The 14618-nt window shown below is 43.5% G+C and overlaps 1 protein-coding gene and 1 pseudogene across 3 annotated transcripts; one reads left to right on the top strand and one right to left on the bottom strand.

Annotated features, from left to right (window-relative positions):
- The first annotated feature begins 389 nt into the window (after positions 1–389).
- TMEM219 (transmembrane protein 219) lies at positions 390–14126 on the top strand. 3 transcript variants are annotated; one of them, XM_065924613.1, is made up of 6 exons: positions 390–533; positions 1580–1781; positions 1871–2060; positions 10909–11138; positions 12840–13006; positions 14025–14126. In XM_065924613.1, the coding sequence occupies exons 2-5, from the start codon at positions 1617–1619 to the stop codon at positions 12972–12974; spliced, it is 720 nt and encodes a 239-aa protein (XP_065780685.1). In that variant the 5' UTR covers positions 390–533; positions 1580–1616; the 3' UTR covers positions 12975–13006; positions 14025–14126. The 3 variants fall into 3 exon arrangements, with proteins under 3 accessions (XP_065780685.1, XP_065780684.1, XP_065780683.1); XM_065924612.1 differs by having other exon boundaries at positions 394–533; positions 1583–1781; XM_065924611.1 differs by lacking the exon at positions 390–533 and having other exon boundaries at positions 553–1781.
- On the bottom strand, positions 7758–8370 carry LOC136159057 (glutaredoxin-related protein 5, mitochondrial pseudogene; annotated as a pseudogene).
- Positions 14127–14618: the final 492 nt, after the last annotated feature.

The raw sequence follows: 14618 nt of genomic DNA, 5'->3' as shown, positions 1-14618 counted from the left end.
AAAGCCATGGACCAAGCGTGGGGTGTAGACGTTAGACACCACTAAATTGCAGAAAAAAGCCTATACTCCCAACGCCGGCCCGGAAGACCACAGTCCTGGCACCGGAGCACCGCCCCCGGGCGGACCCCAAGTCTCTACCCGGAACTAGGGCGCGGCTGGGCTGTGCTATTGGCACGGGTGGCAGATGAGCAAAAGAAATTTGCCTGCGACGAGATTCTCGTTGAAATGCCCTATGACCCCCCCCCCGGATGGAGAGATTACTATTTCAGAATGCCTCTAGGATTACCTCCGATGCCTCTCTCCCTTTTACTAACCTCCCGTGGAGTTCTTTCTTTCCCTTTGCCCCTGCACTGGAAGTCCTTTTGGTACGCCCCCACCCCGACCGGGAGGGGCGAGGCGCCCTCGCAGGAGCACTGCGCATGCGAATCCCGCCGAGGCCGGGTGGGGCGGCTGGGTGGGAGCACGGACCCCGCCCCTTCGCGACTCCACGCGTGACGTCGCGGGGGGCGCCGGCCTCCGCCCGGCTGCGAGCGGTGAGAGCGCGCGGCGGGCAGACCCGACGCTGCTAGAGCGGGAAGGGATGAGGGTGTTGAGTTTCTGCAGTAGGGGCTTGGCGGGGGAGGGGAGGCCTAGGGGCACCACCAGCCGCCGACCTCTGGCTCTGCCCTCCCCCTTCCTGCCTTTTCCCTTCTTCCAGATGTGCCAGGCCGGGGCTGAACCTTGGTGACACCTGCATTTCCCTGGAACCCTCCTTCTCCCCCAGCCCATCTGTTTATCTCACCTTCCAGATGTTCCTTTTCATCAGGCTGTCGCTTTTTGCCAGGGAAAGAGCACTCCACTTGGAAGAGGAGCCGGGTTTCAGACTTTGGCCCTTCCACTGCTTTGTTAAAGTGCCCGAACCTCAATTGTCCCCGTAGTTATTTTTGCCTTGTCCCACCTGGTTTTGAAGATCCATATGACCCAGAGAAATAGAAAGGAAATGAACATTTGTTCAGTTCTTGCAAGGCCAGGTACCAGGGCAACTTTTATCTGCCCGATTTAGTCCTCACTACTTGATGTTCCTAGAACTCCCATTTCACAGATTTCCATTTCACTCACACAGGTTCGCTGATTTGTCTCCTTGAGCCAGTGAGTGGCAGAGGAGGATTTCAGTTGAGTTTAGCTCCAAAGTGGAGTTTTTTTCGTCTTACTTGTCTTACTTGTCTTACTCGTCTTACTTGTCTGCACTCTCAGCTGGAACCCTGGCCAAACCGTAGCCCCGGAACAGCTGCTTCCTGAATTTCTCCCCTGGAGAATTCTCCTTTTTTGAGTTCCTTTTTCCTGCACAGCATACTCTGCTCTGCTTCCGCCCTGGTTACTTCAGAAATGAAATTCAGCAAACATTTATTGAGTGGTGCATGGAGATGAACACTCGGAGTCAGGAGCCTCGGATTCCTGTCCTGGCTCTGCCACGCTGACTGGCTGTGTGGCCTTGAACAAGTCCCTTGTCTTCCTGATGCTTTAACTTCCCTTTGAATGAAATGGGTAAGTGCCTTCTTACTGGCAGGCTCTTGTCCAGTTCTCCCTTCCTGTCCTCCAGCAGGCTCTTCCCGGAGGCTCAGACCCCTCTGCTCCCCATGGGCAGCTGCCAGGCAGGGCACTACCTGCATCTCTGCCTGGCCCACAACCCACCTCTGGTCTGTGCCACTTTGATCCTGCTTCTTCTTGGCCTTTCTGGCCTGGGTCTTGGTGGCTTCCTCCTCACCCACAGAACTGACCTGCGCAGCCCTGACATCCCCCAGGTGAGTACTCACCCTCATGCTCATCCATCCCCTGCAGGCCACTTTTTGCTGCTAATCTCTCACCTCTTCTCACCTGTTTTTCTACACAGGACTGGGTCTCCTTCTTGAGATCTTTTGGCCAGCTGACCCTGTGCCCCGTGAATGGGACAGTCACAGGGAAGGGGCGTGGGTCTCATGTCGTGGGCTTACTGACCACCTTGAACTTTGGAGATGGTGCAGACAAGAACAAGACCCAGACATTTCAAGCCCAGGTCCAGGGTAGTCGGATGGGATTGAAAGGTGAGACCAAGGGGGGATTGTGGGGTTGGATATCAGAGCACTCAGGGTTGGGACCCTGCCTCTGACCTCACCATCCTGGTGACCTTGGCCACATCTCTTGGGCCTTAATCACTTCTTCTATAATAGGACTAGATATTTTCAGTGAACACAATGCCCACTGTGTAGATTCTTGATAAATGTTTTCTCTGTCCCTTTCCAGCTTTGAGGTTCTTTGATTCTATCCTTGGAGGTGTGGTGAGATGGGCAAGATTTGACCTGAAGTTCTTTTTCAGTCCTCTTCACCCCTTGGGGCTTCTGTTAGAGGCACCTTCATTTTTCCTCGGGGATATCAGAGAAGCACGTTCTATTTATTTAACCTGGTGTCTTTAGTGCCTGATACAGCTCAGTGTGCTGTGAAGTATACAGAAAAATTAGACCTCTTCCATTCCCAAATTGCTTAAGTCTTCTGGGAAAATGACGAGTGAGAGTGAGTTGGGGGTGCCATTAATTCCTGGGTGAGATTTGGCCTCAAGTTCCTTATCTAAAGACTGTGGAACTGAAGAAGGAGGAGAGAAAAGTGGAATTCTTAGACTTCTTTGGTCCTTTCTAATGCTATCATTCTAAGATTCTCCATGGAATCAATATGTATATGTGTAGGGAGGCACACATATATATATATATTGCCAGGTGAGAGGAGGTCTTTATATTGTTGGGTGTACATGTGTGTGATCAGAGAGCAAGAATAAAGGAATTTATATGATATATACAGAGTTGGAACATTTTTTTCCTGTTATTTTTATGTAATATATATATATATAAAAGATTCACATACCATAAAATACACCTATTTAAAATGTACAAGTAAATGGCTTTTTTTATATTTAAAAAAATGTGCAGCTGTCATCACTGTTCATTCTAGAACATTTTCATTACCTGATGAAGAAATCTTGTCCCCATTAGCATGCACTTCCGTTTTTCTCCTAACCTTCCAGCCCTAGGCAACCAGTAATACTTTCTATTCGCAGATATGCCTTTTCTGGACATTTCATATAGTATGTTGTCTTTTGTGATTGGCTTCTTTTACTTAGCATAATGTTTTCAAGGTTCATCCATATTTTATGTTATGTTAGTACTTCATTTCTTTTTATTGCTGAAAGGCATTCAGTATATGCATATTCCACATTTTATTTATCCATTCATCAGTTGATTGACATTTGAATTGTTTCCATTTCTTTCTTTCTTTTTTTTTTTTTTTCCATTTCTTACCTGTTACAAATGATGCTGCTGTGAACACTAATGTACAAGGTATTGCATTATTCTGTGTTTTCATTTCTTTTGAGTATATATCTAGAAGTGGAGTTTCTGGGTCATTTAGTAACTGTATGTTTAAAGAACTGCTAGAGTGTTTTCCAAAATGACTGTACCATTTTATATTCCTTCCAGCAATGTATAAGAGTTATAATTTCTTCACATTCTCACCAACACTGGTTATTGCCTGTTTTTTGACTATAGCCATCCTAGTCAGTGTGAAGTGATACCTAATTATGGTTCTGATTTGCGTTTTCTTTTTTTATTGAAGTACAGTTGATTTACAGTGTTGTGTTAATTTCTGCTGTACATCAAAGTGATTCAGTTATACATATATATATTCTTTTTCATATTCTTTTCCATTATGGTTTATCACAGAATATTGAATATAGTGTCCTGTGCTATACAGTAGAACCTTGCTGTTTATACATCCTGTATATAATAGTTTGCGCTGGCTAACCCTGGACTCTCAACCCTTCCCTCCCCCACCCCCCCTTTCCCTTGGCAAACGTCTGTTCTCTATGTTTGTGAGTCTGTTTCTGTTTCATAGCTATGTTCATTTGTGTTGTACTTTAGATTCTGCATATAAATGATATCATATGGAACTTGTCTTTCTTTTTCTGACTTAACTTCACTTGGTGTGATAATCTCTAGGTCCATCCGTGTTGCTGCAAATGGCATTATTTCATTCTTTTTTATGGCTGAGTAGTAAGTATTTAGGTTGTTTCCAGATCTTGGCTGTTGTGGGATGCATGTGTCTTCTTGAATTATAGTTTTGTCTGGATATATGCCCAGGAGTGGAATTGCTGGATCATATGGCAACTCTATTTTTAATTTTTTAAGGACCTTTCATACTGTTTTCCATAGTGGCTGCACTAGTTTACGTTCCTACCAATAGCATAAGAGGGTTCCCTTTTCTCCACCCCTCTGCCAGGATTTGTTATTTTTAGACTTTTTTTTTTTAGACTTTTTGATGATGGTCATTCTGACCAGTGTGAAGTGGTACCTCGCTGTAGTTTTGATTTGCATTTTTAAAATAATTAGCGATGATAAACATCTTTTCGTGTGCCTATTGGCCATATCTATGTCTTCACTGGAGAAATGGCTCTTTAGTTCTTCTGCCCATTTTTTTTATTGTATTGGGTTTTTTTGTTTGAGTTGTATGAGCTGTTTTGGAAATTAAGCCCTTATCAGTTGCATCATTTGATTTGCATTTTCTTGATGACTGATGATATTGAATATTTTTTTCATATGCTTATTGGCCATTTGTGTATCTTCAGAGAAATGTATATCAGAGTCTTTGTTCATTTTAAAAATTGGAAAACTTTTAATTATTGAGTTGTAGTAGTCTCTTGTTTTCTAGATACAGGCTTCTTATCTGATTTATGATTTGCAAATTTTCTCTCCCATCTCTGTGTTGTCTTTTCACCTTGTTAATGGTGTGCTTGAAAGCATGAAAGTTTTCATTTAGATGAGGTCCAGTTTCTATTTTTGTTGTTGTTACTGCTTGTGATTTTAGCATTATATCTAACAAGACTTTGCCTAACCCATGGTCACTAAGTATAGGTTACTACTATTATTTTCTTGTAAGAATTTTGTATTTTTAGCTCTTACATTTAGATCTGTGATCAATTTTGAGTTAATTTTTTTGTGTATGGTGTGAGGATAGGGTCCAACTTCATTCATTTGCAGGTACTGTTCAGTTGACCTGGCACATTTTGTTGAGAAGACTATTCTTTCCTCATTGAATAACCTTGGCACTCTTACTGAAAGCAATTGACCATAGACATAGGGATTTATTTCTGGATTCTCAGTTCTATTCCATTGATCTATGTCTCTACTTACGCTAGTACCACACTGTTTGGATCACTGTATCTTTGTTGTAAGTTTTAAAATCAGAAAATGTGAATTTTCATCTATGGCTGTACCACCCTGACTCAGAAGCTAAGCAGGGTCGAGCCTGGTTAGTACTTGGATGGGAGAAAATGCGAACTCTCCAGCTTTGTTCTTTTTTTTTTTTTTTTAAAGATTGTTTTGACTATTCCAGATCCCCATGGATTTTCACATTATTTTTAGGATCAGCTTGTCAGTTTCTGCTTCTGCATGGTTAGAAACAAAGTTGTAACATTAAAGATTGTTTTGGACCAAGTGAAAAGTAATCACATATGATTGCATCATCTAAGCAGTAATTATTTGACACCTACTATGTACCAAGCATGGGGAATAGAGCAGTCTGTAAGATACGGATCCTCACCTCAAATCACTCACAATCTAGCAAGGATACAGATGTTAACAGAAGTAAATACCTCTCAGCATGTGCAGTAAAACACAGGCTACAGCGAGAGTACTCAGAAGTGTCAAGCAGGGATGGTGAAGACAGGCCTTTCCAAGGATATAGGTAGGGATTGAACTGAGGCTTGAGGGAGGCTTAAGAATGTGCCCTTTCAACCAGCGCGTGCACGTGTGCACAATTGCTGTTGTGTCCAGTTGTTTGTGACACTGTAGACTGTAGTCCACCAGGCTCCTCTGTCCATAGGATTCTCCAGGTAAGAATATTGAAGTGGCTTGCCATTTCCTCTTCCAGGGGGTCTTCCTGACTTAGGGATTGAACCTGTGTCTCTTGCGCCTCCTGCATTGGCAGGCAGATTCTTTACTGCTGAGCCACCTGAGAAGCCCCATTCCAGCCAGAAGGAAGAGCATATGCAAAAGCAGGCAGACGGCGATTACGTGGCACATATAAGAACTTCCGGGGTTCAGTTTGTTGCAGGGAAAGGAGTATTGATGAGTGGCAGGAGATGGATCTGAAGCAGCAGGCAGAATTTCATGAAGAGTCCCTTTTGCCAAGCCAAGGTAGTTGGACTTATAACTAGTATATTTGGCTTACTCAATGAGTTTAATCAGAAAGATAGTAGAATTTTGTTCTTTTGTTCTTTTTAAAAGATCATACTCTGTTGGCTGACTGCCTGGAAGGAATGGGTCAAGGTGCTCGAAGACCAGTTAAGAGGTGATTGTGATTAAAAAGATGATAAGAACTTCCCTGGTGAACCAATGGTTAAGACTGTGCACAGGGGCATGGGTTCCTTCCCTGGTCAGGGAATTAAGATCCCAGTTGCAGTGTAGTGCAGCCCCCCAAAAAAAGATGATAAGAAAAATTGAGTTAAGATGGTGGTGTGAAAGAGGGGGACTGATTTGAGAGAGTTGATAGAAGTGTGAAATGGATAGGATTTGGCGAGAGATTTGATTTAGGGAACATAGAAGAATGGGGAATTCTCTAATAGAATTTCACAAATATGTTTCTCAGTTGCAATTATGATGTATATACTGGTTTGTATTTTTTTTTCACTTTATGACGTTGTGTTTTCTAAATTACTGAATGGCCAGAACATTATTATTTTAATAGATGTAAATTGATCTGTTAATTGGTTAGGCCAACCTTTGTTAATGCTTTCTCTACTGATAAACATTTTTGTTTTCTACTTTTTGGTATTTTTCATGAAATTACAATAAATACTTGATATAGTTTGCAGTTTTCTTTTGAATCCTTTTCTTAGGATTAGTTTCTTTCTACAAGTGGTATTATGGAGTCAAAGTATGGACATTTTTTTAAATACACAAATTCATTTTGTTGTGGAATCAGATTACATAGAAATGTACAGAGCAAATGTAAAACTCTTCCTTACCTCCCCTGCAGAGTCCACAGTTTGCTGGCCATCCTCTCAGTCCTTCTCTATCTCCATTTAAAATTGCAACAGAAACAACCAAATTGTCCTCTAAAAGTGTCACCAGTGAAGAGTGCCCATTTCTCTACATTTCAGCAACTCTTGTTATTATCACTCCTTTTAATTTTTACCAATTTAATGGCCCAAGGAATTACCTGATTTTTATTTTATTTTTTTAGTGAAACAAGTAAAGTGTTTATTAGGAAAAAAGTACAGTATGTGTGGATAGATACATGGGTAAACTCAGAGAGTCATACCCTTGTGGTAGTTTAAATCACTTGTGTGGGGCATTTCTTCTGGATTTCCTCTGGCCAGTCTTTTTTCTCCTGGGTTGGCAGTTTATTTTTTAAAAAACTAGAAACCCGGTTGTCTTATTTTCTTCCTTGTCCATCATTTTTCTTAATAGAACAAGTTACAAAAAACTGGGGAGGGGGGTTATATTATCTTTGCAGACTGACATATTTGCGGAGGACCTGTAACAATGATTCAAAAGCTCCTAGGTTTACTCCTAAATCAGGCAAAGCGCAAAGGACAACACAAGAAAGAATTTTGTTTACAACGTCGTAATATGACATTGATTATGACAGTGCAGTGGTTATGATTATGTTCACGATGGGGTATTCCTTGCCCAAACACCACACAGGCTAAAATCACCAAGCTGCTTACAAATTGGAGGAAGCAGTGCAAGCAGTCATCTGAAGAGTGGGAACCTGAATGAGTAAGGCTTCTTTGGTGGTGAGACTCTGACACCAACGGCTCCTCGCCTGGGCCACCCTCCCTCATTTGAGTCCTGGTCTTTTGTTTCATCTAAGAGGGCGGAACGGATCTCCAGCTTTTTCAGTTCTTCTACCAGGTCCCTGTTCTGGTGCACTGTCACAGTTCCCCATGAACTCACTGTTGAGGTACACTTGCGGGATGGTGGAGTAGTCTTTAATGCCTTGCCGGAGCTGGCGGTCGTCCAGAATGTTGTAGGCCAGGTAGTCATGGACGCCGTGGAGCTACAGGATCTGCACCGCGGCCTTGCTGAAGCTGCTGTGAGCTGCTCCGGTGTCCCCTTGAGGAAGACCACCACCTTGTCCTTCTTCACGAATGTGGCCAGGTGTTCCCAAGAGCCGCTGCCGCCCAAGCATTCTGCCCCGCATGCCCAGGACCCGCAGGCTGCTGCCTGCACCGCGCCCGCCATGGAGCAGAGCTGCTGCCTCCCGGCCCAGGGACCTGCTTATCCCCACACGGTGGCAGGAGCCCTCGGCCCCTGGCGACCTGGGCTGGCCCCTGGCGACCTGGGCTAGCCACTGGCCAGTCATTTTGATTTGCCTGAGTCCGTATTTGGTAAATCACAGGATCCTCCCATGTATGCTTGCGCATCTCTAAGCCAAGGTGGATTCCCGCGAAAAGGGCTGTGGGTAGTTTAGCATTACTCCCTTTTTAACCTCCAAGGAGTTTTCTAGACAGGAAGGTCTCCTTGACTTAGAGAATGAGGAATATGTGGTCTCTTATCTGGGTAGGGCCTAGCCTCTCTTGATTGTCCTGCTATTAATATTGGATTCTCTGACCACAGGGAATGAACTCCCAATTGTTCACCCGGTGGGGATGGGCACGTCTACCTCCTGCCTCAATCTGACATTGGAAACAGAGCCCTCAGGTTGAAATTTTTTTACCCTGAACCCCACCAGTCCCATTGTCTGCTAAAACAAAAATAGCAACATTCTCCATAGAATTTAAACAAGATTATGTTCAGAATCTTGTAAAATAATTCTTAAAATGTCATGATACAACCAACATTATTCAGCATATAAGGACCACAAAAATTTCAACTTGCACAGGAAAGAATGATCAATAGATGTCAAAATAGAATACACATGACAGAATTATCTGACAAAGATTTTAAGTCAGCCATTATAAAAACGCTCAATCAAGAACACTCTTAAATGCTAAAAATAAATCTGTAAAGAAATAGAGAACATAAAGATGTAAATGTAAATTTTAGAATTGAAAATCACAACAACCAAAACTAGAAACTTACTGGCTGGACTCAGTAGCAGACAGAAGGAAAAATCTGAACTTTGACTTTTGTTGTTGTTTAGTCACTAGGTTGTGTCCAACTCTTGTTTTTGTGACCCCATGGACTGTAGCCCACCAGGCTCCTCTGTCCCTGGAATTTTCCAGGCAAGAATACTGAAATGGGTTACCATTTGCTTCTACATGATTTTTAAAATTAATTAATTTATTTTTATTGAAGGATACTTGCTTACAGAATTTTGGTGTTTTCTGTCAAACCTCAACATGAATCAGCCATATCCCCTCCCTTTTGAAGCTCCCTCCCAGTCCTACCTGATTTTTAAAAATTAATTTCTTTGGCCACCTCCAGTCTTAGTTTGAGCATGAGGACTCTTAATAGTGGTGTGAGGGCTTAGTTGCTCTGCAGCATGTGGGATCTTAATTCCCTGACTGGGGATTGAACCCGAATCCCTTGCATTGGAAAGGCAGATTCTTAACCACTGAACCACCAGGGAAGTTCCAGGAATTACCTGATTGTTTTAATTTGCTTTCTCCTGATTGCTAGTGAAGTTGAGCAATTTTCTTACAGGTTTATTGGGCACTTTCATGTATTCGCTGAATTTCCTATTCATATCCTTTAGTTATTTTTCTTTCAAGATATTTATCTTATGATTTTTTTAAGATCTTTATACATTCTGGATAGTAAACACTTGCCAATTAAATACGCCATAGGTATTTTCAATCATTCTGTTACTTTCTTCTTTTTTAAAAACTTACCTTTCATTGTACAGAAGCCTTTAATTCTTATGAAATTTATTGTTCTTGTCCTCAGGCTTTTAAGTTTTGTGTCTTTTTTTGGAAGGCCTTTGTTTCCCACTTTAAAATGAGAAAATATGCTTCTCTGTTTTCTTTTAATACTTAGGTTTTTGTTTTGTTTTAGTTTATTTACAAAAGGTCTTTAATACATCCGGACTTTATAGTGTCAGGTAACAGTCTAACTTTTTTTTCCAAATGGAAATTGTCCCAGGGCCATTGACTGAGTAGGCCATTCTTTTTCCACTAATTTGAAATGAGATGTGAACTTTTTAATGGATTCGGGTACCTAGTAGAAAACTGTTTTCTTCAGAAGAACGAACTAATTTATACAAATTGATAGTAGCAGTGTGTATCTATCTCAGTTTTACTGCAGCCTTCTAAGAACTGGTATGACTGTTTTATTGATTATGAGCTAACTTAAATTTTGTTTATATTGGTACGCAGTTATTTCCATTTCTCAGTGACATAAATGGTGGTATTAAAGGACTTTCTTTTTTTTTTTTTTTTAAAGGACTTTCTTGAATACAATCAACGTCAAAATACCTGGTACTGTAGGAAGCCTACAGAAATGAGTAGATGTCTAAAGATGGACACCTCCCAGAATTTTCTTGGTTTTTTTTTTTTGAAATTATAACCTTCCTTTTATTTATTTATTTTTTTATTAGTTGGAGGCTAATTACTTCACAGCATTTCAGTGGGTTTTGTCATACATTGACATGAATCAGCCATAGAGTTACACGTATTTCCCATCCCGATCCCCCCTCCCACCTCCCTCTCCACCCGACTCCTCTGGGTCCTCCCAGTGCATCAGGCCCGAGCACTTGTCTCATGCATCCCACCTGGGCTGGTGATCTGTTTCACCATAGATAATATACATGCTGTTCTTTTGAAACATCCCACCCTCACCTTCTCCCACAGAGTTCAAAAGTCTGTTCTGTACTTCTGTGTCTCTTTTTCTTTTTTGCATATAGGGTTATCGTTACCATCTTCCAGAATTTTCTTAACATCTCCTCCCCTGTGCCTCTCAGGATCTTTTGCTGGAGAGCTGGTCCTCGTTACGGCCAGGGTGACCACAGAAAGGACCCCAGGAACCTGCCTTTATTTTAGTGCTGCTCCACAAATCCTGCCCTCCAGCCAGCCACCGATACCCTGCTCAGAGGAGGGAGCAGGAAATGCCACCCTGAGCCCTCGAATGGCTGAGGAGTGTGTCAGTGTCTGGAGCCACGAAGGTCTTGTGCTCACCAAGTTGCTCACCTCGGTAAGAGCCTCAGTTTTTCCGGCTTTCATAAACTGCCATGCTGACTGCTCTGTCGTGAAGGCCCCTGGAGGTAGCTTTACCAAGGGGGAAAAGTGCAGGCTTTTAATCTTGCCGCAGAGGCTGTGTGACCTTGAGCAAGCATGTGGGCCTTTCAGAACCTCAGCTTCCTCATGTGTAAAATAGAAAACATGATACTATCTCCTAGTACTAACAAAAAAGGATAAATGAGAATGAATGTAAAGTGCCTAGTACAATGCCTGGTACATAATAGATTGGATAAATGTTAGCTATTACTATTAACAATTGTCTTTAGATACAATAAAACATCTTCACCTCAAAGGAGTTCAGAAGCTGTAATAAAAGGCAGAATGGGCTAATTGCAATTGGAGAGATGTGAGCAAAGTGTTATTCAAACAGAGTTGAGGACCAATTAACTCTTAACTGGCACGTTTATGGGAAGTGCTTCACCAAGAAGGTGGCATTTAAAAAAGGGAATTGTTTACAGTAGTTTATAATGTACAAAGTGCTTTCAGGTTCATTATCTTATTTGATCTTAAAATAGCCTTTTGAGGTAGCTGTTATCCCATTTTACAGATGAGGAAACAGAGGGAGTGAATTGCCCCAGGCCACACAACTGGTTAAGTTGGCAGAGCCAGGATTGCTTCATTGTCTGACTTCCAAGTGTGAGGCTCATTCTGCTCTGTCAGGGTGATCCTTGGAGAATGAAGAAGACTTGGGCGAGGAACGCCATAGAGGGGGTTCGGGAGAGAAGAGACACATTCCAGGCAAAGGGATTAGCATGAGCACAGGCCTAGGGATTGAAAAGTGTTCGGTGTTCAGGGGCACTGCACGATGAAGGCTTAGGAATGACTTAGGGCAAGAGGCAAAGAGATGCAGGGGCCAGGTCATGAGGCACTGTGATGCCTGGCTAAGATGCTAAGATTTGATAACTGCAGGTCACAGGATTCCCAGGTGCTGGGTACACAAGATTGGCTCAGTGGAGGGGAGAGAGAGTTAATAGGCTGCTGCATACACTTCGCTCAGATTTGTAAAGACCTTGGTGAGGAACATGACCTGGGAGCTTGGAATCCAGGGATTTTGGTTTCCAGACCTGGCCCTGCTTGCACATTTCAAAACATAGACAGTAGTGAATTTTCCTGTCTCTTGGCATCATTACAGTGTTCAATTTAATGTTTGAGCAAGAAAGTAGACAAGTGTTAGATTGTATAAAAATAGAGGGCTTTCCTGGTGGCTCAGTGGTAAAGAATCCACCTGCCAATGCAGGAGACACAGGTTCGATCCCTGGTCTGGGAGGATGACACATGCCATGGAGCTGCTCAGCCCATGTGCCACAACTACTGAGCCCACGTGCTGCACCTGTTGAAGCCCTCATGCCCAAGAGCCCATGCTCTACAGCAAGAGAAGCCACCTCAAGGAAAGCCCTCACTCCACAGCTAGAGTAGCCCCCACTCTCCACAACTAGAGAAAAGCCCACGCAGTCACACAGACCTAGCACAGCCAAAAATAAATAAAAATAACATTTTCCCTTTAGTTGTTCCCTGGATATGAAGAGCCTTTTCCCCATGGAGACGCTGTCTATAGCCCTTGGGCTGCGGCTGTCTAAGATGTCTTCTTCCCCAGGGAAGATCCTCCACAGACCCTCTCCGTCACTCCTCCTCCTCTCCCCGTCCCCGCCCCTAGGAGGAGCTGACTCTGTGTGGCTCTCGGCTGCTGGTTTTGGGCTTCTTCCTGATCCTGTTCTGTGGCCTCTGCTGTCTCACTGCTGCGTGCTTCCATCCACGCCGGGAGTCCCACTGGTCTAGAACCCGGCTCTGAGGGCTCTGGCCTAGTTCCCGTCTCGTTCTCAGGTAAGGTTCTTTGACTCAGTCCTGTAGGAATAGGGGATGAGGTGGGGGTGGCAGTTCTGAGACAGAGCCATTCCTAAACAATACGGTTTGGTTTTACCTATTTCTGTACTCTACACAGATGGAATCATACACATCCTTCTGTGACTGACTTCTTTCAGTTAATATTCTGACTTTAAGATTCATAGCTGTAGTTCATGTCCAAGCTTTTTGGCAACAGTGGTGAATTAAGAGGGTTGAAATTTGATGACGTGCCCTGGATATAAATCCTATTTGTCTTGCTTTTTTCATGAAATTCTGATGTCAGTTTTATGATGTAAATTTGGTGAAATTCATCTTGAGCTGCTCAAAAGGATTGATGATGCCCGTTTACTAGACACATACTATATGCCCGAGTACTTCACATGCACCTTCTCTTTTACATTAGCCATCATTGCATTTAGAAAAAGTTCTGCCAACAGGATCTTTGGAGGGACACCGCCTCCAAAGTGAGGGTGGGACATATTGGCTGGCTAGTTAGTGTGCTCCCTCATTAAGGTAAAAAAATCCTGTAAAAAATCTCATCTTTTCAGGTGAGTCTCGTATATAGTTTGAGAGTCATTTTATTGTGTACCCAGGTCTTAAACTGTTTTCAGCTTCGGCTGGCTGCTGTGCCCTAGGAAGCCCCTGTGGGAGAAGAGGAAACAGCCTAGGCCGAGGGAAGAGCGCTAACCAGAGGATCTGGGCCTTTACCATCAACTTTGCTTATCTTGCTTAGGGCTAGGCCTGACTACTGCAATCGCCTGCTTGGGTTGGGAAAAGGTGATACCCTCTCAGCCTTTCTTAGATCTGAGCAGATTGTAAAAGGAAGGCTTTCTGGCTCCTGGCAGGTCCTGGGGTTCTGAGGCCGTCTCACTTGGAATAAGTGCCTGTGCTTATCTCTAGTTGTCATTTCCTCTGCTCCTTTGTCAATTTCTGCAGCCATCCCAGAGCTTCCTCCAAGGGCCCTCTGACCTGCCCTGTCTTTTTTCTTTCTTTCCAGGTGTGGATCAACTTCTTGGGCCTTGATTCTGAGTTGGAAGAGATGTTACAAAAAGTGGAGAGCTGGAATATGGGAGGAAATAAAAGGCTTTTTTGCTCAGTGTTTTCCGGGGTGTTGATTGGGGGTTGAATTGAGGTGGGAATTTTAGGGTAGGAAGGCTAGGGAGGTTTGGGGGATTTTTCCTTGTTGACTCATTAGGTTAGGGAACAGGTTTAAGGCATAGATTACTGCAGTTCTTGAGTGTGGTCCTGGAAATGGATTGACATAAATGCAATGTGACCTTGTGCAGGTCATGGTGCTGTGGAGGGCCTCAGTCTCCTGATGGGATTTGACAGACTGAGTTTTCCTAGCAAAGATTCCTCGAACTTGGGAGCCCACGCCCAGGCTGGATAGTTACTAACCAGGACAGTCCGTTTTCCCGCCTTTTCCGCGCCCAGCGGCAGTCTTCCCTTACTCCTCCCAACCTCTATCCTGCACGCAGGCGCAGATCATGGCTTCTCATTTCCTTCCACCCGCGCCCCCTCGAAGCTTCCCCTAGCAACAAGCTCAGGCTCCGCGCTAAGGCGGGGCGAACGCATGCGCCGCATCCCTTTC

This window comes from Muntiacus reevesi, chromosome 2 (assembly GCF_963930625.1).
Source record: "Muntiacus reevesi chromosome 2, mMunRee1.1, whole genome shotgun sequence".
NCBI classification, from domain to species: Eukaryota; Metazoa; Chordata; class Mammalia; order Artiodactyla; family Cervidae; genus Muntiacus; species Muntiacus reevesi.
The sequence above is the reverse complement of the archived record's forward strand: the minus strand, read 5'-3'. Positions and strand labels throughout refer to the sequence as shown.